This window comes from Acipenser ruthenus, chromosome 2 (genome assembly GCF_902713425.1).
Source record: "Acipenser ruthenus chromosome 2, fAciRut3.2 maternal haplotype, whole genome shotgun sequence".
Taxonomy (NCBI): domain Eukaryota; kingdom Metazoa; phylum Chordata; class Actinopteri; order Acipenseriformes; family Acipenseridae; genus Acipenser; species Acipenser ruthenus.
The window spans coordinates 23,914,372-23,942,147 of record NC_081190.1 but is presented as its reverse complement, the minus strand read 5'-3'; the positions used below and the strand labels follow the sequence as shown (position 1 = coordinate 23,942,147).

Below are 27,776 nucleotides of genomic sequence, written 5' to 3'. Positions count from 1 at the left end.
CGGCCACATTTTTTGCAGCAAAATGCTTCCCAGTCCCAGCCCAATGGTTAAACAATTTGCTTATGATGACTCTGTCCTGTGTTCTTATAGAAGACAGTGCCTTCTAAAGCCAATGCATTCCACTCCTTCCAGTCCTATGGAAAGTATTGGATCTATGCAGTTATGGTAAGTGACTTTCTTTCTTACTTCTTGTACTATTTACAGTACTTATTCCAAAGATGAGGGTAATAGCAAGACATTCAATTCAGTCTAAAATGGCTAAATTTGGTGTTTATTTTCTAAAGTGATTGTTGAAAGCAGAAATATTTTAGTTAGCAGCACCTGCACCAGTATGAATGGACGTGTACTATATGTGTGCTTAAAAACTGGCAGTTGCTTCAATTTATATTTTGCTACATTATTCCAGAAAACTAATAATGAAATTATCAAATTACAGGTTACAGTTATACAGCTCCGTCTACAACGCTTGGGAAAACACTACTTTGTCTTGTTATTAGCATTTCAGTCAGTTGGCAAATAATTAGGGCTTCTGTTTTTCGGGTTTTATTAATTGTATTTTTCGGTGCTTATTTTTAGCTATTTTCGAGTTATGTAAATTGCTTTTTTTCGGGGCTTTCGTTTTTTGATATGAAATTAGTGTTTTTGGTTACTTTCCATAATGCTTGAGCATTTTGTTTTTTTGTGTGTCAAAATATGTATAGTAACTCGACAGTACTTGCACACTTAAGTTGTACCTTCTTTCATTTGCTGTCTTCCACAACGAAATCCCTATGGTCACGGGCACATTGTTCTGGGGTTTTTGTGTGTAGGCATTTTTGTACATTTTGCCACAATTCTGTTTTAAAACCTCCATATCTTAACTGTAATACAGCATTAATTCCTGCTAACAATCCTCCATTCCTGATTGTAATCTCGTTTTAAATCTCGCAAGCAGAGTCTCCAATAGAAATGTAGGAATGTGCTGTCACTCATTAGTTGGAGCGGGTATTCAGAACGAATCAATGATAGATACAAGTCAGGAAGGCGGGACATTGCCCAACAGCACTTGGAAATGTATTTATTATTATTTTTGTAGTAGGTATTATTTTTTAATGGGAAAAGGAAAACGTCAATGTGAATTGATTAACCAGTTCCTCAGTTTTTCTGGTGTTTTCTGGTGTTTATTGGCTATCCACCGATTTCATTTTTTTTGTATCAGGTGTGTTTTATTGGGTTTTATCGGTTAAAACCACAATTTCAGAAGCCCTACATATAAGTAGTGTTCCGCGTTTGTTTTTTTTCCCGATTTTTCTTTTTAACTGGACATCGTTTTTTACTGATTTATACCTGATTTTGTGTCGATTTGTGAAATGCTGGTGAGATGATTGGTGAGAGTAAATATATGCACAATTTATACTTGGGTTGCTTTTCTTAGTTTTCATACTAAAATCTGGGTAGGAGAGGATCTCTCATGTCCTTTGTCTTCATCAACTGCAACATTATGGCACATTTTGACAGGATGTAAGGGGGGTCTTAGCCAAGGACGGTTTACTTGGCGCCATGACCAGGTGCTGTGATGTTTGGCACCAGTTCCATCAAAACATTACACAAAAAAGACAACATTCCTCCGCCCAGGAGAGCAACCGCCAAGAAAAGGTGTTAAAACCAAGCCTCGCCCAGGACAACTGGAAGCTGCTAGAGATTGGAAAATGCTGGCAGATGTTGGTCAACGGCTTATTTTTTCACCTGAGATTGCCACCACTAACCTTCGACCAAATATTGTCTTGTGTTCTGGATCAGCACGCCTTGTTCACCTGGTAGAGTTAACAGTGCCATGGGAGGATGCTGTAGATGAGGCGTATGAGAGAAAGAAACTTTGGTACGCTCAACTAGCTGCTGAAGCGGAACAGCGAGGATGAAGAGTCCAGGTTTACCCAGTGGAAGTGGGTTGTCGAGGATTTGTGGCACACTCTACAACCCGGTTTCTCAGAGACGTCGGATTCAGTGGCCAAGAGTTGCGTTGCACAGTGAAGAACTTATCTGATACAGCACAGAGGAGCAGCAACTAGCTGTGGTTGAGACGGAAAGATTCTGGTTGGGGATCTCAAACACAATAGAAGAAAGAAACGCTGATGTACGGGTAAGTAAGTAGGGTTGTGTTGAGTGGGGGACAGAGGGGAGTGATGCCGGGACACCAGAATCACCGTCGAAACCTCTTGAGGTGTCGTGGACTAGTTGACAAAACACAGAGGATAGAAGGTGCCCACTTGATGACCCCAGAGATGCACCCTACTTAGCTCAATCCAGACAGTTGACATGCTGATGCGCTGGGGAGGCCGCACTGTGGTTGATCCCCGGAGTCAGCATCGCAGCCATTGTGTGTGCTGATGCGCTGGGGAGGCAAAATAAGCTGATCCCTGGAGCCAGCATTACACTTCAGCCTTCAACACCAGGCAGAAGGATATCTACATCATCAGATGGAAGGAAACGCAAATGGATGGAGACGCAGATAGATCACATTAGTTTACTGTAAATCTACGTCTTAGTTGGTGCTTATCTTGGCGAGAGCCGAGTTCAAATCAGCATTATGTTTTAACATCTACTCTCATGTAATGGAAATCTTTTATATTTGTTGATGTTAAAACATTGTAGGCATCATGTAAACTCTTTTCATGTTACTGAACAGGGTTATACTGGGTTACTTTTAAAACAGTTGACATAACACACAAGGTTGTAAGTACAATTTGTTTGTACATACTGCACTGTGATCAATGTAGGTCATTGACATACTATTGTTAAACTATTAAATAAACAAGGTTATTCAAAATACACTGCAAGGCCTTACAATTGAGAAGTAATTTCTTAAATAAATGAGTAAAATAAATAAATATAATATCTATTGGATTTGCAGGCTGTTGAATCGTCCAGTACTAAATACTCCATGAATAGCCACACTTTGAATTGATCTGTGGCAAAGAGAATAATGGGCCCTATTCATGAAACTTCCAATAAATGTTTTGTGAAGGACTGTTTTTTAAAGCCTATTTTGCTTAATTAAACAATTTTGCTGTTTCAGTAAAGGTTGGAAGTTTAGTCTGTTTTAAAAGAACACTGTTTTGCAATCTGATAGTGGATTTATGAGTAGAAAGAAGTTAAATGGGTAAAATTGTGATTTCATGTTAGGATTAGGTTAATGATTAGACAATCCTGGAATTATAGAAGTTCGTGGAATATCACATGCTACACAATAAAATGCAGTAAACATTTACAATGTTGTCACTAATACATGTAAGGGTAAATATTAATGATCTAAACACCTCTGCTCTAGGTCTATCACAGACCTAAGTTCACTGTACAGTATTTTGTTATGTAAACAAGGGTGTGGTCTAACACTTATCGGGACACTGATTTACCTTTGCTCTGCTTGACCCAGAATTCTTTGTTCAATAGTCAATGGTGAATGAGGTCATGCCCTCACCCTCAAAACATGCGTCAATAATCTTTACCATTTCACAATAAACAGAAATGCATGATCCTTTTAACACTTTACTGGTGATTGTGTTTTCATTATTTTATAGACTAAATTTCTGTATAATGACACAGATGTCCTACTGCTAATGCATACATTAAATATCCTTAAGTACCTGTTTTAGCCATTTTGGTTTGGCTTCCATGATATTCTTGTTATTTCCTATGTGAAATGTGTTTATTGAGGCCAAGTCTCAAGGCGTTAGAAGGCCAATAAGTATATTATAGTGCTGGATGAACATAGGATTTTCATATTTGGAGATTCGCTCATAATTAAATATTCGTTTGGATATTCATTTGTTTTCAAAATGCAATAAAAGTCATTATATTGCACAGAACGCAGGCAGAGGCAGCAGGGGCAGGGGGATGTGGCCCCTGTGTGTGTGCCTTTCATTTACAGCAAGACGTTACACTATGTAACACGTTCAAGTAAACAAATATCCCAGGAGTAAAGAATACGTTGTGTAGGCCTTACTTTACCCCAGTTCTCTAACTACAAAATAAAGGATGCCAAATAGCAGTTCATGTTGAACGTTGTTTTGTTTATTCTCAAAATAAATAGTACATAAAGTTGACAACACATTTTATTTATTTTTTACTTTTTTCACTCCTTGCCAGCGCCATTTCTCCACAATATAAACAGTGGCCATAGACACGTTTTCATAAAGTAATAACACAAGGTTTACTTGTGCCTTTTTCTAGCTGAACAAGCAAACGAAAATTGAAATTGAACTTTAAACACTTCAAATAAACCAAACATGGAAATGGCGTTGTAAAATGACGGGGGAAAAAACTCACAGTTTTGGTTCTCATTTATTACATTCCACATAACAAAGTCACAAAAATATATATAATACTGTGTATATATATATATATATATATATATATATATATATATATATATATATATACATACATATATTTTAAATCTCACATATCACACAGAGCTCTTTTTCATTTTTTTATTTGTCGGGAAACTTTTGGTGAGACAGTAAATAAGTGCAAGGTATTTTTGTCATTTGTAGCATATACGAACATCTGATTTTTGTGTCTGAATACTGTACCTGTCAAAAAATATTCGTTCGAATATTTGGATATTTGTCCCAGCACTGGTATATTATAACAGCAGCTGTAATTCTCTGGCGTTTGATGAGCCAATTGTCAAGTCATGATCATTTTGACACATTCTGAGATGGGGTCTCAGAGAAATGTGTCTAGATATGCTGGCTTGACATGAAATAACCCGGTATGCAACACATTAATCTAACATCCTTATCCCTCACCATTACTGTAAATCCAAAATCAGGGCTATCAGCAGCACGAAAAAGTAAATAACCCTGCAAGGATATGCAACTCCAGCAGGGTTTAATAATAAATCCCTCTCAGCAGTAATGTATAGCTTACATGTTCCTCCTATATCCACGTTTATTTCTGCAGAAAATTTCAGATAGCTATTACAGGAAGGAAAAGAAGGATTTTTACTGGCACTAAGGCAGCTGATTTCGCTGCTGCCAGAAGCTGCACAAAACAAAATCTTTATATAACTACCCCCTTCCCTTTCTCTAAACTTACAATAAAATAGAAATATTATTCTTTCTTCAGCCCTTCAACAGTCTTTTTTGAGTTTCTTACAGGAAGTACTGTACTGGTATTAAAGAATGCCCAAAAAGGCTGCTGCCAGGAGATTTTCTGCTGGTTCTACTCCTTTTAAAATAGTGAAATTTTTAGCTGTATAAATTTAAGAGTTATCAGAAATCCTTAACACTAGTGTTTAACAGGTTACCAATAGGTATCAAGGCGGATATATACATACACGACTTTAGTGAGCCTGGGGCGAGGTGCAGCGGGCAAGGTGAAAGGAGACTTAACGACCTCAGCATTGCGTTTGGTGCAATGAATGACGTGTATTTGCACACCTGAGGCGAGTGAGCTGACAAAAGCAGCAAGGCAAACAAAGTGTTCAGACTTCAGCGTTATGGGGGAGAAGTCTGTTGTGTCTGCTGCAATGCCCAAATTTACTTGCCACTTAAACCCTTCTATAATTAAAAGATAATTCGAAGTAGCAAACAGCCTGAATGAAATGTTCATCTTTCTGTAACAAAACCATTTATATGACAAGTTTATAACCTTGTTGTTTTAATTTATACTGTTATGGGAATTAGCTTGTTGGGATGCCTCTATGTCTAGAAATTTTATGCAATTACACTGCAATAGTAAGCTAACATACCAAGACTACAAAACATACATAGACATTTTTCTTATTCTGCCTGTCAGCTAGCATTGGTTTAGCACCTCTTTGTGAATCTACTTTACTGTCTTAGTCAGTCAGGTTGAAAGTTTTTAGCCCGTTGAGATATATGGGGGCTGAGGAACGGCCACCAATCGAAATATATTGTGTATAGCAAGAACAAAAGTGTTTGGAGTGAAAGACAAAGAGCTAGGATGTTGTGGGTTCAAATCAAAATGAAAAGAAAACAGAAACCACAGTTATATAACTGATATTCTACTAATATGTTTGCACATGAAGAGTATAATATGAGTACAGCTGTGACCAAAACTTTTGGCCATAGCTGTACAGTAGTATGATAGATACTGTATAATTATAGTCAAGTAACTCTTTACTCTTTAACATGAACTATTTGGCATCCTTTATAAGTCACTGTATAAGTCACTGTGTGTGTATATATATAGAGAGAGAGAGAGAGAGAGAGAGAGAGAGAGAGAGAGAGAGAGAGAGAGAGAGAGAGAGAGAGAGAGAGAGAGAGAGAGAGAGAGAGAGAGAGAGAGAGAGAGAATGAGAATGCCTCAGAGAGTGGCATCCCTTCACACCAGACACACATGATCAAAGCATCACATTTTTAATGTACAGATCGTTTTAGTAAACAAGTGTCTGCGTGATTCAGTTCCATTTCTTTGTTTTGGTATCTGTCCTGCCATCTGACTCTGAGGATACTTCTCATGCATTGCTGTCTAAATTGTATCAATTCACTATGATCTGCTCAATTCCCTGATGCATACAAAACACAGAAAACATGACTGGGTGTAGATTGTCCCTCTAACTATAAGGTAAATATGTGCTTTGTCCTCCATACATATTTGACTGCATAATGCATTAGGGGAACATCCAGTCAGCAAGGCACTTAAAAACACTATCTGTTCCTCCAGAAAACATCTACATGTCAATATTTCATTTTCCAATACTTTCATCTTTTATACTAGCCAACAACAGGCCTTTCCTTTCTCAGTCAGTATTACATGTAAAACTCGGGCGGGTATTTTGAAGATAATTCAAAGTCTGGCACCAAGAGTTGATAATAACTAAAATAATAAAATAAATTGTGACTATACAAAGTAATTTTAAAATATAATAATGTCAGGTACTCACAGTAAAGGCATCATTTGTTACACATTTCAAATGAGTGATTTTTTAGAGTCAGGTTAGAATGTCTAAGGGTAATGGCAGTTATATATTTTCTTGTGATTGTTACATATGTACGCCGGCTCATTGAGGCCATAGGAAAAAAAAATATATATATTTCATTGTTATGTCGAGATCACAAGATAATTTATCTCATGATCACGAGATAATGGAAGGTTTTCTCAAGATCACAAGATAACAAAGGTTTATTTATTTTTTTCGATGGCCGCAACGAGCCACCATACATATGAGTTTCTTCTGGCCTGTAGTAATATATTAAACACTTAATATTAAAACTTGTTAAACAATGGCATAACATCATGGATCTAGTTCAAATCTGCCAACAATGTTATCAACTCGCTTTAAACAGAAATAACACTTTAGTATATATATATATATATATATATATATATATATATATATATATATATATATATATATATATATATATATATTAGATGATTTTACTCAGAGTTCTATGCAAGCCAGCTGAAGAAATAGAAGAATATGATTGGCTAATAGACGTGCTAATCATAACTACAGAGGAGGCAACCGCGCATCTGCTTCCTCTGAACATACAGCAGAGAATAAGTGGAGAATTTGTATCAGACAGCTGCCTCTGCATTAAAGCAATATACCTGTTGTTATATAACATATAAATAAATAGAAAGCTTATTTATTTCAACATTTTCAAGTAGGCAGTGCCTCCTCTGATGAGCCACCACTGGCTTGTGGTATTATTATTATTATTATTATTATTATTATTATTATTATTATTATTATTTTGTGATCAATGCAGTACTGGCTGTCTTGTCAAAACCACTGGCAGTGTTACAATACTGGTACAGTTTGGTGGATGATCTTTGGTTCAGGTCCAATTTTCAAGTCTGTGATCATCTTGAGGAGTTTCATTTGTTTTATAAAGATTTTCTCGGTCATTTGCATAATAGGAATATAGTCACATACTTAATGGTTCTGAATTTATACATGGAATCCTACTTGGAAAGTTGGTTAATTTGAGTTCTGGTTTAAGCTTAAAGCAGCCCCCAATTATTACGTAGAGCTGTGAGCTACCTGATAGCAACCAGATGGGACCTTCTCAATCCACGTGTTTGCAGATAACAAGGAACATTTTACATTAGGACAAAACTATTTACACAGTTCAGTTTTGATAATAATTTGTAATTCATGTTGTCAAAATCCATTTTAATGAAGCTATTTATATCTGATAAAGTGTCCCAAATTACAGAAGACCTCAACTACATGGTCCTGCCCATTATTAAGGCAATATGGACATTTGTTGTTCTTGTATTATTATTTGTACCTGTTTAATATACTAGTAGGTGTGTTCTGTATGATGTTATATCATGTCTGCTTACATAATAAATTGCCATTCCTACTAACTATTCCAGCAAAAATTGCTTCTGAAGACACTTCTCAAGGCTGATTGTGGGTAGCAGATGTGGGGAAGCATATTAATGTTATATACAGTTATAGCCTTTTAGAACATCTTGCTTTACCTTTGTTATAGATTTAAGACGTTATTCCTTTCATTTATTTAATCATATTTTACAACATCTTATTTGTACTTACCTTTCTGGTCACAGATATATATATATATATATATATATATATATATATATATATATATATATATATATATATATAATTTAACTGCTAACAGAAAATACATCTTTAGTACTGTGCTTTAAGAATGTAGCCATATGTTTTATCTGTTAAATGGAGATACAGACGAGCTAACATTCTGTTTAAAATATTTCGTCTCATGTAAAAGATAAGAGCATCACAAAGAACCTGAGAAATTATGGGAACTTATTGTACGCAGATTACTTTCATCTGCTGAAGTTACTATTCAATTTAACAAGTTATACAGCATGCACCTATCCAATCATCACCACATTTAACCGGATACAAAAGTAGCAGGTGCGCGTTTCATCAATTTGAACGGAACCCTTTAAAGAGTTAACCAGCAGCAGTCGGTTTGGTTCAGCAGCAGTCATTCAATCTGCCAAGCCAATTTACTAGCGGGGTAAACTTGACAAACGGGTTTTCGTTCCCTTACGTGCTCCATCCTGCCTGTGAGCTGAAGAGTTGGGTGTTAAACTTCTGTATTTCATTTTGATTACTCTGTACCCCAAAAAAATCAGTAGCAGTAAACTTTACAAAGAAGAACCTAAGTTTGTCTGGAGTTCCATGTGACGGGCCTACCTGCTTAAGCAAAACTTTGGAGAGGAAGTTATATAACTCTGCGGCAGTGAGGAGAGGAGACGGAAAAGGGTAGAGAGAGAGAGGCAGTTCTTACGAGATGGTGCTGGTGACTGAAGAGCAGGAAAACTATGAAGGCCAGCTCTGTACTCCCGTGGATGAAATCAAACCCGTGAGGTCGTCTAGCAAAAAAGAACCAAGAGGGGTTACATTTCAGTAAGTATAAGTACTTTTATTATTATTAAAGAAAAGACGAAGAGAAAAGTAAGTCGTGCAGTGTGCCACGGGCCTAATCCAGTTACCGGTATTATTATTATTATTATTATTATTATTATTATTATTTATATGGCAGACGCCTTTATCCAATTACAAAGAAAGTGGCATAAATGTGTTTCACAGGATCATATGGAAGAGCGTATTCAATACTTAGTTGTGTTTGTTTTTGTTTCAGGGTTTTTTGTTTAGATTAGATGGGCAGCTTTTTTGTGATGTCTGCATTCGGGAAGGAATGAAACCTTTGGAATGTAGTTCAAGTAGACAAATGTCAGAAGGAAAACGAGCACGTAGTACATACAGCATGTGTGTTAAGTGCATTATTATTATCACAAAATATACTTGTGTAGGTCTGCAGAGAAGTTAAGTACAGTCCCATAGATATCCGAATCTACACGGTTCACGATATTATTTTAATGACTTTTGAACGTAGTTATATTTTTAAATACAGATAAAAGTCCAGGTATTGATCTGATTTTACAACCTACACAACAGCGTACAGACGTTTGAAATTTTGTGAAATTCGAAACTTACTGTTTATACTAGTACAGTTAATGGACTGCAATCCGAATGTCAAAACGTTTCACATCCTGAACTGCTTGTGAAATTGGCTTCATACTGAGGACTGTGCTTTCTTTCGGTCAAGTTGGTCGGTTTTATTTTATTTTCCAGTTACAAGTTTTAAAAATATTTAATCAGGCTATACCTATTTTGCATGCATCTGTATAAAGAACACTGGGTACCAGCAATTAGTACAAATCTAGACAGTTGTTTCTTTAACGGTTTTAATTGAAATAGTGAATTGTCCTACTCCACACTTATTTTGCATTTAATCGTATCCTGATATAACTATCACTGACACTGTTATCTGCTCTGATATTGAATCGTATTTTGTCATAATTGCTAGAACTGAAGTTATTGTATTTTGTCTTGCTCTTAATTGTATTAATACTTGTACTGTGATTCTTGAAATGTATCTATTGTTTACGACTGTAAGTCGCCCTGGGTAAGGGCGTCTGCTAAGAAATAAATAACACCATCGCTTGCTTGCTGTAGAGCTCCGTCTGAATAATCAGTACTTTAATTGGCTAATAGTGGAAATTGCAATGAGTGCAAAGCATCCTCGGATTTCTCATTCATGTTGCACTTAGTATATTTGCACCCATGAGAATGAAATTCATTCCTGTTGGTATTTTATAAAGCTTAAGTCTTGACTTGAACTGTGACAGTTTACATGCAGTTTTAAACTCAATTCTCATGATATGACCTAGTGAACACACACATCCCTTGGGAAGTGTGCTGTAAAAACATGTCTGGCTAAAAAAAGCTGCTCAAATTGCCTAACAAAGGGTATTTGCTTGGCAACAAGTAAATATGAACAATATTTCCTTTAAAAATTCTCTATACACGCAATGTTTCATAATACTCATGCTTTTTGATATGCCATTCTGGGTCAGTGATGAATACTAAATGTTTCATGTTTTAGGTCAATTATGTATACTATATTGTCTAAATATTTATGTTCTTGCAACTGAATACCCATTGCTGCTCGGAGATAGGATACTAGTATGTTGAAAAAACATAGGACTGGTCTGCAAGGCTGTAATTTCTCTGGAGCTTGTGTTGATGCGAGTGTCGGTGGTAATGTTGCATTCTGGCTTGGAATTCTTCAGTAACTAATGCTTTACACAGTATTCATGGTTTCTTTAGACTTTTTTTTTTTTTTTTTTTAATCATTCCTTTTGGTATTTGTAAACAAATATTTACCTTGCACTCTTACTTTTTATTTTCTTTCTTCAGCCAGGTTTAGAATTAAGGGCTTTCGTAAAAATAAAATAAATCTTGGCTAATGGCCAATAAGAAGTGCAAGTCAGAATGCAACCTGCAGAAAGGTTGCATATCCTGTCAGATGACTGCCTCAAGTGAAAACCTTTCCCTTGAACTCAGTAGAGGGTTGCAGCTTATTCCCAGGACTATGATTAAGCAGATACTGACTGTAAGCATTGCTGCTCAAGAGTACTGTACAGCGCCTCGGAAAATCCTGCATTTCATGTTCTGCAGAATTAAAGGCTGAATAGACGGACCTATGGTACTCGTATTTTCAATATGCCTTTACTCCAGTATAAAAGTTACAATCCTAGGAGTGACTCTGAAAGGTTAGGGGATCAATCTTGTGTAAATTACACTGTTAAATTGCATCAGTGTCTTTAGATAACCGTGGCCTTCTCTATTTGCAGCTCTGAAACTGAGAATGGGGGAGAAGAGAAACACAAGAAGGCTGGGAAGCCATTTAATGAGCAGCTGCAGCCATTGAATATTGATGCGGAGCTCTTTCAGACCCGAAAGAAATCACCGCTTGTAAGGTGAGGCACTGTGATCTGTGCACTATAATAGTTTGAGGTAAGGTGAGGCAAGGCAGGGATGGAAATACCTTTTGCAAGTTCCAGGCTAATGCAAATAACTGTCGGATCATGTGTAGTTTTAGAAGAAAAAATGGTACTATCTAATTTCACTCTTTGGAATTGTATCGGAAGATTATACCATCACAGTCTTGAAGGTTTCTTAATGCAGATAAGTTGGTAAGCTTTTTAAGTATGCTTGGCAGTCGGTGGGTATCAACTAGCATGGTTCATGTTAGGGGGTATCCTGGTATTATTAATAATATTGTTATTATTATTTAAGCAATGGTTGCTGAAGGCTATATGGTTGTGGACCACAACAGGAGCTATGCACCTCAACCAGAAGGCAAGGTGTTATTGAAATCAATGTTTGGTTTTTTTTGTGCTGGACACCATGTTATGTCATCATGAGTCACTTTGTTATGTTTAAATATCCTGTATCTGGTGTTTTTATATAGTGAAGTCCTCAATGTTATTTTCAAACAGTCAGCATTATTTTTAAATCGGTACAAACGCAAGGAAAGTGGAAATCCTGGTAAGCATAATTGGCAATGTTATGTTCCTTTTTTTATATTAGTTTTCTTGCCATATAAAATCCATTCAAATTCATCATGACCATGTGTGTTTACTACATTATAGTACATGTATCTAGGTTTACCCCCTTTCAACTTTTTTTTGCAAAATACTGCAGTAAATTTCACCTTTTGTAGTACGACTGGGGTTCTTGATTTGAACATCATGAAACCTGTTAATTTTATAGATCAGTATTTTCTGAGCCCCTGACAAAATAAGCATCAAAAAGCAAACCTATTTAATTTGATGTAATAACAGTAAAAACAAAGTCCCAGTAATCAAGTGCCTCCTCACTGTTAACTCATATTCAACTCATATACCCCTCATTTAATATTATCAGTTCACCTGTTATACATCCAACTTTGTGAAACATTGTAGCAGAGACGTTTTATGTTCAGAAAATTAGTTTTCAGAGCATGATCTATGATGGACCTTTTTTTCACTCCCCACCCAGGTCCAAGACCTTTGATACAAACGTTTCTCAAATTTCTTCTGAGTGTGAAACCAAGCTTGAGAGAAAAAAATCTTCGACCAGTCAGGTGAGTAATTTTAAATCTGCCCCTTCCCCACACTTTGCACTGAATTGTGTTGAAAATAATTCTGTGATCCTTCCAAACTGTCACTAAACAAGTATGTGAGTGATTTAAAGCAACCCCTGGCACGGCTTTTAGTACAAAATTTAAAGCCATCAGTAAACATTAACGTGACCTACCTCCATATGTAGCAGTAATGTGAGGTCAGTGGTTGGGTAGGCACTGGCCAGTCTCGCACCCCAATTTACGTAGATTCGATTGGCAGGCTTATAGAGAGCAGAATTATAATTATGCACGGTTGGGAACGAGACTTAGTGATGCAGCTCAACGAAAACCCCGATGTAATTACACGATTCAACCAACAGATGGCACTGAATTAATACCTACTTTATTATCTAACCTCAATGTCAAATTGATGGTTATTGTCCTCAAAAGAATGTACTGTAAAGCATATACACTGATTTAATTCATACTATTAGTGTTTTTATGTAAATGCCCAAATCTACAGTTAACTTGTTACTGTTCTTTAAACATTTGCCCACCAATACCCGACAATTAAAAGGAAAATAAATACTTGCACTTACATACCTACTTGTATATGAAGTCCATCCTTCTCGACGAAAATGTCTGTGACATCATTGTAGAATTCCTTTCTTGGACTGAATTTAAGTCTCTCCTTTTCAATGGATGTAAGCACCAGGGATGAGCCGCCCTTGATCGGTCCGATTTCAGAGTGTAGGTTTTGATCCGTTTAAGTTGACATATAACGTTTTTCATTTTCGGATCTGTTGATGTTTGACATGCTAGCATAGCTTGGTTGGTTTACTAAAGAGCGGTAACTCAAGGACGCGCCCCCAAAGGCAGAGAAGGTCTGTGCCTTTCCAACGGTTGTTCCCACAGCATTTTTTCCCCAAGAACGCATGGAATTAGTGTAGTCGGGTGACACAGTTAAAGCAGCGACTCGCTGTGCTTTTTCTCTCACTCATTGCTGAGATTAAGGTTGGAACATGCTTGCGCAACTTGAGTAGAGTGGCTTATGTTCAAGTTCAATGGTAGGGAAAGGCAGAGTGCATCGCTGCCTCTCGTCTTTTCATTGAATTTTGTATTGCCAAAAAGAAATCCACTATGCAGAAATGCGTTGTGACAACGATAGGTAATGAACAGTCATACACAATTTAATAATTATTTTTTTGTTGGATTCTCACTAGGTAGGCAGTGTCTACCTTGCCGACCCTGACTGCACATCACTGTTATAGTCAGAATTAAGTTTGTGTTGGTGTCAGTAACAGGTTTTGTCACAATAGGAAAAGCAGCTTTCTTAAATACAGTATATATAAGAGTAATTGTGATGTACTGACAGATGGGCAGATGTCAACCATATAACCCAGAAAAACTAACATCTTGTCAAGTTTCATGACAACTGAACTAACGGTTCTCCCTGGTAAAGTGTTTCATTTTTTTTTCCAGTTTACCAAGACTAATGCACAGTTTCATAAGCTTTTCAAGGAAGTATGTAAGGATGAGCTTCTAAAACAAAGTAAGAAACTTCAGAAATACACATTTTTTTAAAAGTGACTTTATACAGAGTAGTTTTATAGTCAGTTTTGCAAAAGTGAAATATATATTACTGTATAATATATAAAGACATGGTATGCCTAAATGATGGAAAACAGTATTCTAGGGCTGCATGGGTAAAAGGACCTATAGCTGTTCACAAACACCACTGTAGTTTTTTCTTGGCAGTCATGTGCATAAAACTAACATCATCAAACTTTGTGTTGCCTGTAAATTTTTATATTTTCTAATGTTTGCTCAATACACACAACTGTATTGACGTTTGATGCCGGTGTGCATTACGTAATCAACAGTCGATTTAGTATTTGTATTGTACTATACAGAGGAAGTATTCCACTGCAAACCATTGTTTTTTTTGTCTAGGTTATACATGTGCCTTACAAAAAGACATCCTCTATCAAGGAAAGTTGTTTGTTTCAGAAAACTGGATCTGTTTCCATTCCAAAGTATTTGGTAAAGACACAAGGGTATGAACGTTTTTTTTTTTTCTTGTTAAACAAGGAGTCTTTATACCGTATATATTTAGATGGACATTACTATTGATGAGAACTACAATGAAACATGAGCTGGATGCTGCTTACTGTATCCAAGATGTCTATTTCACTTGTGTGGATAAGATACAGGCTAGTTTAATAGCAGGTGATCACTTATTTTAAGTAGCAGTGAATACAGGCTTTATTGTACATCAGTTAACTGTTTAGATCTCAAACAAGGTCTTGGAATGGAGCTATTTGTTCAAATAGTACCTTCTAGTGCAGTCTGGGAAATCTTCCCACTCGGCAGACCGCAAAACAAATACATGAATCATCTTTGAGCAAAGTAAATCGCAAAAGGCAATATGCATTTAAGATGTAAATGAATAGATTCCTACTGGGTGGATTTGTCTGTTTTATTGGACTAATGTGTTCACATTCAGATAATCCTATTTAGAAGTCTTGCTCTTAAAGTGACTTCAACATAATTGTGCCTCATTAAACTATCTAAGTGATGACTGTATTTCAAGAACAGTTCTGCTGCATTGAACAGTATTGCTCTTCCTGACTACTTTTTTTTTCTTCCACTAGATTGTTATCCCAGTTTCATCCGTGACCCTTATTAAGAAAACAAAAACTGCCATTTTAGTGCCAAATGCGCTTGTTATAGCAACCCCAAATGACCGGGTAAGTAAATGAGGCAAAATGTCTTGTTCTGCGCTGTACAGCTCCAGATCCCTAATTCCTGCTGTCCAGTTAAAGCTGCAGAGCCCCTGATAACTCCACGAAGGAAGCAAAATCTGTCATTGTGACTTCTTGGTTATCTTTTTCTTTGGTTTTTATATATATATATATTTTTTTTCCCCCCAGCATGTGTTTGGGTCTTTGCTCTCCAGAGATGCAACGTATAAGGTCTTGAAATCCATATGTGTTCACCTGGAGGTGAGTAGTTTTGATATATGCTGTAATTTTACTAAGTTCAATGTAACTTAATGGTGTTTATGGTCACCATACATTCAGTTCAATGGCCAGGCTAGGATATGAATCTGGTCTTGAGATGCTGTGATAACTTGAGTGATATATTTAAAGAAAGCAGGTTAATAGGGGTGACAATTCCGACAGTAAATTACATCATTCAGCACCTCAGTATTTTTGTTTGGTCTGTTACTTTCATACTTTGTGTAGTTTAACAATATGTGCCACTGGTGTTCATGTTATGTAAACGTGTAGTGGATAACATTCTTGCATGGAACCCTTAATTTCTGAGTTCAACTTTCCCTTTTTATAGTTTCTTATTTTTAAAAGATAGGTATGTTTTATAAAATGGCCCTCTCGTCAATGTCATGCAGGTATTAGTCCCACAGTTCTCTCTGTATAGGATAATGTCTCTTTCAGAGAAGGTTACTGTCATTCACCTCTTCTACAATTAAAGCTGGATGGCACAACATGTGTTCTAACTGGAAAATAATTAATCTGTCCAGAAGAGAGGAAACATTTAATAGGTGTGCACCTGCATGGTAGAATAGGATGCTCTACATTGTTCCTCCAAAGAATAAGGAAAGAAATTAAGAATCTAAATGAAAGGTTGATCTATATATTGGCACTGTGTCAAAGTGATTCCCTTGGAAACAGTAACAGTTAATGGAATAAAAATGTATTTTAGGACAAAAGCACCGGAAACAGTCCAGTCGTATCCGCTGAAAACAGCTTCAGGGCAGAACGTCCAACATCCTTGCCTCTGGTAGGTATTTTGACCTGATACTTGTGTTCTATTCTTCTCAGTAGAAATGTACTATTTCGTTGCCACATTTTTACTCTCTGCTCATATCAATGATTGCAGACTACACACTTTGAGACTATGGGGTCTAGTTTAATAATGTAAACAATGGTGCATCTTAATACCCCAGTCTTTCTTAATACCCCAATTTTTAAACTAATTTAACTATTTTTATTGTGATTAAAAGGGCAGCAATATTTATATCCCGATTTTTAGATAATTAAGATCCCAGTGTCAACACAACTGTATTCTATGATTCTACATAATGTTCCATTTATGCCACATTTGTGTTGCTAGCAAATGGTACAATAAGTGTGTTTTCATGTTTAATCTGGCTTGATTTATACTTAATACTTTGCCATGACCAGTAAACATGTATTGATCAGGTGTATCTAGCTCAAACATTGGGATTCATTTAATTTGGTCCATTAGGATTTTGCTGCAGATTTCTCTGATCTGGATGGAGCAGTTAGGAAAAGAAGGCAGGAGATGGAAGAAACTACCAGCTCTGGCTCGCAGACCCCAGAGTATGAAAGTATTCCAGGTAAGCAAAACCTTAAAGCCTGAACTATTTGGCATTGATACGTGGTGCTTATTTAAACAAACAACTGTCTAGTAAAAATAGAACTAGCGGATGTGGTTGGCTAAATATGTATTTAATTTAGGGAAAGCCTTATAACAAATTGCATTTCTCTTTTAAGAGGGAGAGAAAGGGCTAGGGTGATTAGAAGAAGGCATCGGTTACATCTGTTGTAAACTCAGATGGCCACTAGGAAGGTAAAATGACTAATATTTTAGATTGGGGAAACATTCCGGAGACTTATTTTAATTCGTAGTATGGTTCTTGTTGCTTGGAATCCTCCTTTTGTTACCAAAAATGACACCTACTGGCATGGCACTTTCTTTTTTTTTTTTTTTTTTTTTTTAAATCAAAGCTTTAGTAAATAAGCCCTGGGTCTATAGCTATAGCTATTCTCTTGTATGCTGTTTTTGTAGTAGATGTAGCCTTTAGTCACAATTTATGGAGTACCTTGTAACAAGTGCCCATGCAAAGTTAATCAATCCAAGCAAGCTGTTACCAGCCAGTCTGGGGGCAGAACTAAAATAGATCACCATGAACTACTAGATTAAACTGGTTTATAGGGTTGGAATATAAGGAATGCTCCCTGTTTGGCCGAAAAACTCGGGAACACTTTAGAGTTTCCATTTTTCTTTCTTTCCCCCAAGAATTCCCAGGAGTGCCTCCTACTTTCCTAAATGTAGTTAAGAATGGAGATCTACCTGTCCATGCTGATATTCACATGCAGCAGAATCCTGAAAGAAATATGAGTGTGCACAGGAAAGGTAAGCAGTTCATTGGAAACCTAGATGAGCACTGTACAATTACGTTTTTCAAAAAGGTCATGGTTCATCTACACTCTCTCCCTCTTTCTGGTACATGGCAGGTTCTTCCAGACTGGTGGGTGTTGTGCATAAAGTGAAATCGTTGCGGCCAATATCTTTGAACGCTCTTCTCCTTGTCTACTTGGTCTTGTAAGTAACTAACATGTTTAACAATTTTAACACTGCAGACCTGTATATAGGTCGAGGAAGAGAACTCCCTTCCAGTAGGTTGCAGTAAGGAAAGATAACTTCAGAAACTGGGGAACAGGAAACTTCTGTAATATACCAATATGGATATCCTATTCATATTTCACAGTAAAAGTACTATTTGATTATCTGTTGTAGGGTTTCCTTTCTATTAAATACTCAAATTGTGTGTCTGGTACATTTGGAAGCAGGTTTGTTTTCCAGCAAATCAGTTTTAGCTAAATGTTTTAAAATACAGGGTCCAGTGCAGTAGGTAATTTAATTTGTCAAGTCCTTTAAATTTTGTATTTAATTTAGCTTTGACTTGTATCTGTTACAAGCATTTGGTATGGGAGTTAAATTTGATAAACGGAACAGTTCAGTTACAAACAGTGCACTGTAGTAGATGTAAAGTGTGTAATAACTAGAATACTCTACTGGCATAATTGCTGTGTTCTGATAGTTTACATCTGTTAATGTTTTGTTTTTCTCAGAGTGTGTGTCCTAGTTCTATCATCGTGTTATATGGGCTTTAAAATAATGGCTTTGGAGCAGCGATTGACTTCGCTGGGTTCTCTGACAGAGTATCGGGAAAATGAGTAAGTGCACGCCTCTTTGCACTGTATTGACAATCTTGTGGCTCTGTGCAGCACTCCCATACATACATTTAATGTTGTGATGAGTAAAGGATGAGCGTCCAGGTTCTTTCCACATCTTGCATAGTACAGTGCAAATCACAGCTTCCATGTAATGCACCAAAATGAATACATTTTAAATACAACCGATCCAAGATTGTTCACATTAGAAGACATGGGGAGGAATACTGTCGAGGGAATCAAAAGTAATGGTGACTGACATTGGGCAATTTATTTCTGTGAAATTTGAGGATCAGTTATAAACTTTCCGTGGTTTATAGTTGTGATTATTAAAATGTCAAAACACCAGTGGTGTTAGCAACACTGATTTATTTTCTATACCCAGGCGTTGTTAAAATTGCATGGGCTAATGTGTTAACACCTAAACAGTTTGCCATTTGAGCAATCTGTTAAACCTGATGTTTTCAGTGATGTTTAATCAGAAGGCATGAAACTGCACAGCATGATGGTGGTTTAGCTCAATGTATTTCCTATATATCCCTCTAACCACAGGTTCTGTTTGTGCCTTTTAATTGAAAATCTGAAATGTCTGCAGTTTTGGGGGGTTATTCACTTAAACTTACTGAAGGCAATCATTAGAAAATAAATACTTATGGCAGGGATATGTCTGCTGTAACCTACTGTGTGTCAAAAGGGGAGACACTAGTGATCAAATGTAAATTCTGACTTTTTTTTTTTTTTTGAGAATATTTTGAAACCTGTTGATACGTTGCTGATGTAAAGCATTTGGGAGATTTTAATATCAACATTTTGTATGTGCAACCTGAAATAACATTCATTTTGTTCTTGCAGGCTTTTTGTGCAGCGACGTTCAGAATCAAATGTTAATGCAGAAATGATTCATGGGGAGTTAACTTCAAACCTGGCCAAACTAGAACAGGTATGCAGGTTATTTTTGTTGTGTTGACAACTTCAAATATATACATTGTTTTAAATAGTCTGTTACTAGGTAAGTGTGTATTAAAGATAACTTTCCTGTCTTGCCTATGAGCCAATTCTACTTTTACGTTTTTTAATTGCATAAGATAATATGAGACTAGTGGTGTGTGTTTTTTCTTTTTTTTTTTTTTTTTTTTTTCAGTGCAGTATTTTAAGGGCTTAAAACGGAAATGTATTCTAAATGTTGATTTTGCAGGAGAGGCATAGAAGTGGAGAAAATGCTAGTATAGAGAGATGTAATACAAAGGTTATTGTATGGGGAAGCCACGTGTTTTGTAAGCTACATTTTGGATCAGTCATGCAATTGTATTGAAAACTAGGTTTAACACAAGTTTCTTGAGTGTATTACAATGCAGAAACTGATTGGAGGGGTTCTGGTCTGAGCAAAAGTTCAAATAACTAGTAGCAATACTTCAAGCTAATGTAACAGTTAATACTATAATGAAGTGTCCTTTTTTTTTTTTTTTTTTTTTTTCAGATTAAGAAAAACCTGCAAAGACTTCTAGATGAAACGGAATAAGAAGGGTTAACTGAAATAGAAGTTTATTTTCAAGCTTAATGTTTTGCTGCTTGCCTTGGGGACCACAAGACCACCTCTGCTGGACAGAGCCTCACAATTATGGTACTTGTAGCCCAAATCATGTGGACTGTACTTCACTGTGGAACACTTAAGTGGCCTTAATGCTGTGGAATGTAAAGATTCTTACTCTTGTGCAATAATATTCTTTTATTGTGAAACCTTTCCTGTGATGGACTGCACTGTTTCAATTAGCTGGTTTCTCTTGAAAACAGGAGTCCTAAATAGCTTATTGCCCAAAGACTATTGGTGGCTGTAGTAGATGGGTGCTACACCAAAAACTTATTTCTTGTACTCCACTCCAAATGTAGTGTAATGTTTGAGCTTTTCATTGCATAACACTTGCATATGCATTACAGATTATATCCTGATATGATCTGCGTATGGGTAGCTATGCATAACTGTAGAAACTGAAATGTTTTGTAATAAAATAAATAGGGTGACTGAAACAAATGTTTATTCTGTATGATGAATTTTTGTCTGGTGTATAAAATGCTTAGAGTAAGTAGCTGGGTTCTGAGAAATATATAGCATTGTACATCGCTGTGTTGCAGCAACTGTTCAAATAACATACCTGTCATTTCTTTACATCCTTACCACTTTTTACACTTTAACTTACTTAAGCCCATCACTCCTTTTTGGAGCATAGGCCATCGACGACATCCTGCCAGTGTATCTGACTCTGGGCTATCTTTTCCAGTTCTCTCCCAGGTGTAATCCGTTATCTGTGTCTGCCTCAAGGTTGCACCTCCAGGTGTTCTTCGGTCTCCCTCTCTTTCTCTTCCCCTGTGTGTTCCAGGTCAGGGATTGTCTGGTGATGTTGAAGGTGGGCTTCTGTAGGGTGTGACCAATCCAGCCCCGATTTCTTCCTCGACAGGGTCTTGCTTGGCCCTTAAGTCAATGTTGCTGACTTTTATTTATTTTTTTTTCTGGCCAGTAAATGTGAAGAATCCCACGCAAACATCTGTTGATGAAGGTCTGGCTCTTCATCATTATCCTTGTTGTTCTCCATGTTTGAGCTATACAGGAGTACTGATTTGACTTTTAATTGAATATATGGATCTTGGTATGTGTTGTAATTGTAACTTTTTTAGGTGTTTCAAAGCTCTTCAATATGTTCACTCCAGCGCACTGGGGTTTTAGATCTGTCCTCCTAAAGCACTGCAGATTTTTAAAAAAATGTACTGCACTGGCTTTTCTGTTCTGTACCACATCATGGATTGTTATTGCTGTGTTACCTGTTTGACAATGTGGGCAATAATCCTTGCACTAGATTGGCCATTTTGAAAAGAGCTTTGAAACATTAAGTTATAAGTGTGAAACATCAAGATGTTAACCATGAGAAGAGAAATTACAGGTATGTTATTTAAACAGTTCTAGCAACATGTGGGGATGTGTGACGCTATACTTTTCGGAACCCTGCTACTTGATCTTTAAGTCACAATGGTGCTGGATTGTGGGGCATTATGTCCTGAACCAGATGGCTGTTTCTGCAGATTTTGAAAAATTGTAAAGCAACAATCTGATGGATTATATTTATATAAAAAATGTAATTGGGTATATTTTTAACCATTTCTGTGAAATGTTTCTAAATTTGGAAATATGGAATAAATGCATTATATTGTCTTTATTGTCCTATATTTAACTGGTTTTGTTCTACAATTGATTTACTTTTTCATTTTTGCATGTCATCCTCAAGGGCCATACATGAGGGTTTCCAAATGAATGAGTCATTGCTGGAATCTAAATACAATATATTCTTGAATTTAGAAGTTGAAGCCTTGATTTTGAATTTTGTACTTTTTTGGGGGGCAAAAAAGGTTTAACAATGAAAGTATGACCTGTATTGTATCACTGCTGTATTTTGCACAGCAGACTCTACCGCAGGGGTCTCCAACCCTGGTCCTGAAGAGCTACCCGGTCTTCTGGTTTTGTATCTGCTGATCTCTGTTACTTACTTGAACATATTGGCTTAATTGGTCAAGATTAACATGCATGCTAGTTTTTAGCCATTGAGGATGTATAGACGCCTATAAAACCTGCAGGATTGGGGCTCTCCAGGACCAGGGTTGGAGACCCCTACTCTATAGTATGTTAATGATTCAGGGTCAGGCAACACAATGTGGAAACTTTGTTCTACAATTATATATTTACATCCATGCATCTTTGGAATTGAATGTAAAAATGATAATGTGGGATATCGCCCATTATTATTATTCGTGTTGGAGCTTCATGAAATGGAACATTCACTTAGGGTCCTATTGAAAACTGTTCAATAGATAGGGCCCTACCAAATTCACGGTACATTTTTGTAAGTTTTTCATAGTCCTAACATTTAAAAAATCTTAAATTTCACGGTTTCAGCTATTTTTAAATCTTAAATTTTCATGGTGGTGTAACAAAGTGTGAACATGCAGTTTAAAAATGGCAAAATGTAAACCATTTAAAGTCTTGAAGTTAATAAAAGCATGTGACTAAAAGTAGAAATGCTAAAAGAAAATGAAACTGAAATCCAGAGGATTGCTCTGATTGTTTTGTGCAACAGTAACTCACTATTCTGAAATACTGTTTTTCTTCATTCCCTGTCTCTGTGGTGTCAATACTTGTCCGTATTTAGACACAGCGCTCTCTCTGCATCCACGGAGTTTGTTAGAATTGACAGACTGCACCGAGCTAGGGACGGGTCTGTAGCTGGACAATATATCCAGAGGCTAAAAAAATATGATTTATTTCTGAGCAGATGCCCTTTATCCAGGGCGATTTACAGTCATAAACAAATACATTTCAAGAATCGCAGTACAAGTAATAATACAATTAAGAGCAAGATAAATACAATGACTTTGGTTCAAGCAAGTACAAGTGACAAAATACGATTCAATAATACAGCAGATAACAGTATCAGTGATAGTTACATCAGGATATAATTAAATACAAAATACTGCAGATTAAATAACACTTGGCAGATTACAGTACTCTAAATTACAGGATTAAATGCAGTAAAATAGGGGGCAGATAAGAGCAAGTAAAGCACATTTAAGGAAGGGTAGTAAGTGTCCCAGGGGAAAAACAGAAGAGTTCTACATTTGCTTTCTGAAGAGGTGAGTCTTGAGGAGAATATAAATATAAACGTGAAGTCTCTGAAATTATTATTTATTGCCCTGCGGTGCTTTTTAATGTATTTCTGCTCATACTACTCCTTGGTATCTGATGCAGTAATGATTGTAGCACTTTTTAATCTGTTTTGGACACTAATTTTAAAATTCAAGTCTAATTTGACTTGCCTGACAGTACTAGCAGTTGAGTAACATAGGATGTACTAAACCTACCTTGAAAGCCCGTGTCTACCTAGCGGGGAGTAAAGCACAGATAGTGGCTGTCAAGTGGCAATCAATAAATCCTGTCTAGTTCATGAGCTTTATTTTTTTTAATTGAAACAAGCTAACAATCCAATCAGGAACCTGTAACTGTACATATAACATTGTGTACTTTTTACGCTGCACTAAAATCCAATTTCACAGTAAGTTTCACGGCCGTCAATATCAATAGAGCTTGTAGGTATCGCCAACAATATTCCCTAATAGTTAAGCGCTGGTGGTTCTCCAAGAATCCTTCTCCAATGTATTTATTTGCTCTGAATATATTGTACGTGCATACTTTCCTTCCTTCATTGTAATTTTATCATGTGCCTCATCCTCACAACCTTACCTTTTATTTAACTAACCCACTTTATTTCTAGTTCTTCATAAAGGCCGATAAGCAACTTTCACAATTTACACTTTTAATTATATTTATTTTTCCATCACATACCTTACCCAGTGGCCATTCTTTGCAGAATTCTATGGGGGGGACAAAACCTATGTGTAAATAGACACCTCTCTTCTGCCTAACATCTTCATGTGTTATACAAATCACACCATATGCTACTTTATATAGTCCTTGTCTCTGTAATTTGATACAAACAAATACTATATTTTAACAGATTTTATATTCTGTGATTGTTTTTAATTGCAGTAGCCAAAGGGCATTAAAAACAATGCACAACTGTGCTAATGAGCCACAGGCCTTGGCGAGTCGTGAATAATTCACATTCCAATAAATGATTTATTTCTGGCACAAAATAGTTCATGAAATAAAGATTAGCTTCTGCTGTGTTTGCTCTCAGCATGGTCTGTTATGAGAGCAGGTATAGTTTTACAGCTCTTTCCAGCGTGCTCAGTACAATTGCTCCTATGATGCTAGACCTATCAAATGCCTGATCTCGTTTAATGTTTACTACCCTCTGTAAATAATCCATGTCACTTGTCATTGTGTTTGAAAATGTGGCTTGGTTAGAAGGTGTTACAAACTAATTATGCATTTCAGTCCAAATTCTTCCCATGTGCATTATTTAGGGATTGCAGGCTTCAGATATTAATTAAATGAGACTTTTGGAAAAGCGTGACATCATAAATTGTTGATAATTGAAACAGAATGCTTGCCTGATAAAATCAGTTCTAATTGTAAATGATACCTTTCAGGGATGCTTGGCATTCACAGTTATTGTGCTTACCACAGTACAACTATAGATACAAAATAGGTCAGCCCAAGTTCAGTTTCCCAGGGTTTGTAATCAAATAAACAAAGGCAGGGTCGCCATGTAATGTCAGCTGAAATGGGAACCAGGATATCCTGGTTTCTTTTTTTTTTTTTTTTATCCAATGAGAGCCAGGGAAGGACTCAACTTCTTGTGTATTGGTTCCCTTTGCTGGAACTATGCGTGGCAGCATGTGTTTGTTCAAAGGATTCAGCTGTTTCTTAAAATTAAAATTGGGACTTTTTAAGAGTATTTATACATTTACAGCATATCACTTTGCAATCTCAAATAATATCTGACATGCATGCTTGCCTTGTTCTAGCTATATGCATGCTCTGGCTGACGTGCTGCAGGTAGACCACACGTTGGGCTATTGAGATACACATTGCTTTTGATTTCTTTTCAGGTACAGGATTTTGCATATTGTCAATCTTCTCTCTTTTGCAATGTCATAATTATTGTGACTATTTTAGTATTGTGAGTATGTTCAAAGAAATTCCTCATGTGACCCTTTCCTCTAGAGAGATATACAACTATTCATTTTGTAAAGGTATAACTAGTGTTTTAAAATAAATTTGCTTTACTTTCACCAGCATTACAACTTAATAACATTCGCTATATTGACTAATGGTTTTTGTTTCCAGATTTATTTTCACTCAAGTACAATTTATCCAATAGCCTAAGATGACGGAGGTTTCTGTTTATTCCTGTCTGACAGGGTATAACAATCCACCTGAGTTCTATAGATGCATTATTTAGTTAACTGGTTTGACTGGTTTCATAACTGGTAACTGGTTTGACTAGTTTCATATTCCCCCATTCCCCACTAATTTTAGAACAAACTTTCAACAACAATGTTCAATGGTTAAGTGTGGTACTAGTTGCAGTGACACCAGCTTGTAATAATGTATGCATTATATAAAGATTATGCAATTCATATTTACACTTGGGTTATAGCATTCTATTCTATTGAGGGTGTTTTTGATGTGCTAATATGTAATAGGTGCATTTTACACGAGAAATGTGCTTTTTGCAGAATCTATTCTAAACATAAAGGAACCAAAAATAACCTATTTAGAAACATAATAAATTAAGTTTGATTTAATCACCAATAAAGAACAAATCTGTTTCAAATGTTTTTTTATCAATATTCACCAATTACTAGTAAATGGCTAGAAAATGATTCTACAAAATGTTTGTTAAAATATATCATGTCTTGTTGAAATAGGCAGATTGTTTTTCTGTGCACACCTGTCTTTGTGAAGTTGGTGCTGCAGGGCAAAACACGTGTAGAATAGCAAAAAGCAGCAAGCTAAAACAACAAGATGGAGGTGCATTGAGAAGAACGTATGTGCATAAAGTCATTCAACAAAGTATTATTAGAACATGTAATACCCCTTTTCAAACAAGGTCATTTTTATAAAACATAACTTACTGCTGTCATCGGAGGTTCAGATAAAGACGTGATTGATCAATTATCCAAACTCCGTATATATTTTTTTCCATAACCATGAAACTACGACTAGGCCTTCGTAATGTACAAAAACATGCTTTATCGTCCCATCTTCCAACACCTCCTCAATCGGTGATCATGATTTAAAAGCTAAAATTATTAAACAATGTTCCATAGAGGAAGAAAAACATACAACCAGATAACACCACATCACATGAGTTTATTTATGAGTTTTACTACAGATCTGATTCACACTTAGTCTAGAAGCTATTAATGTGTTGCAGTGAGACTAGCCTTCCCACAGAATGACAGATGAGATATTCTTCATTTATTGAAGAATATTCATTCATCAATTATAAGAAATGAATTATTTCATTTCTTATAATTGATGTTTTGGATGCTGATGTTCTTCATGATTCTGGGGTTATTTTCTACAAAGTAATTATTACATTTTTTTATAATTTTAATTTGTTTTTTTTCACTTGTTTTCTAGGACTGCCCATTGTTAATTACATTATATATATATATATTATATATATGGATTATACATTTAATTTATACAATGTACAATGAAGCAAAGATTAGGAGACAAGGGAAACTAAATTGACAGCTGGTGTTTCTTAAAGGTTAAATGCCATTTAAATTTATGTTTGGATCCTTTTCATTATAATGTCTCATCTGTCAGCTTTATATATATTTGGCAGCCAGTGCAGTGCTGTTTAACCATCCAGATCAGTTGAGACTTGATTAAATACAAGGTGTAAAACTTATAAGAAATAAAGTAAAGAAGAAAACATCTCAGCTAATGCCTTCATCAGTGTCCTGGTGTAATATAGCATGTACAAGTTTAGGTTACCCCTATGTCTCTTGACATGTCATGTGAACTGTAGCGAGTAGGCCTAAATGCAACAGACATTTAGCTAATAATTAACTGAGAAAATGAATCACAAAATTTGCCTGTGGAACCCATTTTACTCACAGACATCTTATATTGAACAGGGAAAGCCCAAAGTGATTTTTAAGAGTTGAATTCATGTTTTCAATACAAAGCATCTATGATGAGCATAGTAAATGACAGATTTTTTTAAGACATTTATAAGCAACACATCCTTCAAATCCTGAAAAACAGATCCCATAGACTTCTGAAAGTCTTCTTCGTATATTGCGTTATGAAAACCATGATTTAACAATATTGGCTCCCGAGTGGCGCATCCAGTAAAGGCGCTCCTCGCAGTATGTGCCCTATAGCCTGGAA

The 27,776-nt window shown here is 36.1% G+C and overlaps 1 protein-coding gene across 2 annotated transcripts; it reads left to right on the top strand.

Moving 5' to 3' along the window:
- Nucleotides 1-7: 7 nt before the first annotated feature.
- On the top strand, nt 8-22,121 carry LOC117419044 (GRAM domain-containing protein 2B-like). 2 transcript variants are annotated; one of them, XM_034031900.3, is made up of 14 exons: nt 8-165; nt 11,662-11,787; nt 12,851-12,935; nt 14,397-14,466; nt 14,868-14,971; nt 15,569-15,664; nt 15,848-15,919; nt 16,641-16,718; nt 17,187-17,298; nt 17,982-18,098; nt 18,200-18,287; nt 18,818-18,922; nt 19,772-19,859; nt 20,397-22,121. In XM_034031900.3, the coding sequence occupies exons 1-14, from the start codon at nt 23-25 to the stop codon at nt 20,436-20,438; spliced, it is 1,326 nt and encodes a 441-aa protein (XP_033887791.3). In that variant the 5' UTR covers nt 8-22; the 3' UTR covers nt 20,439-22,121. The 2 variants fall into 2 exon arrangements, with proteins under 2 accessions (XP_033887791.3, XP_033887799.2); XM_034031908.3 differs by lacking the exon at nt 8-165 and adding an exon at nt 8,907-9,367.
- The last annotated feature ends 5,655 nt before the right edge of the window (nt 22,122-27,776 follow it).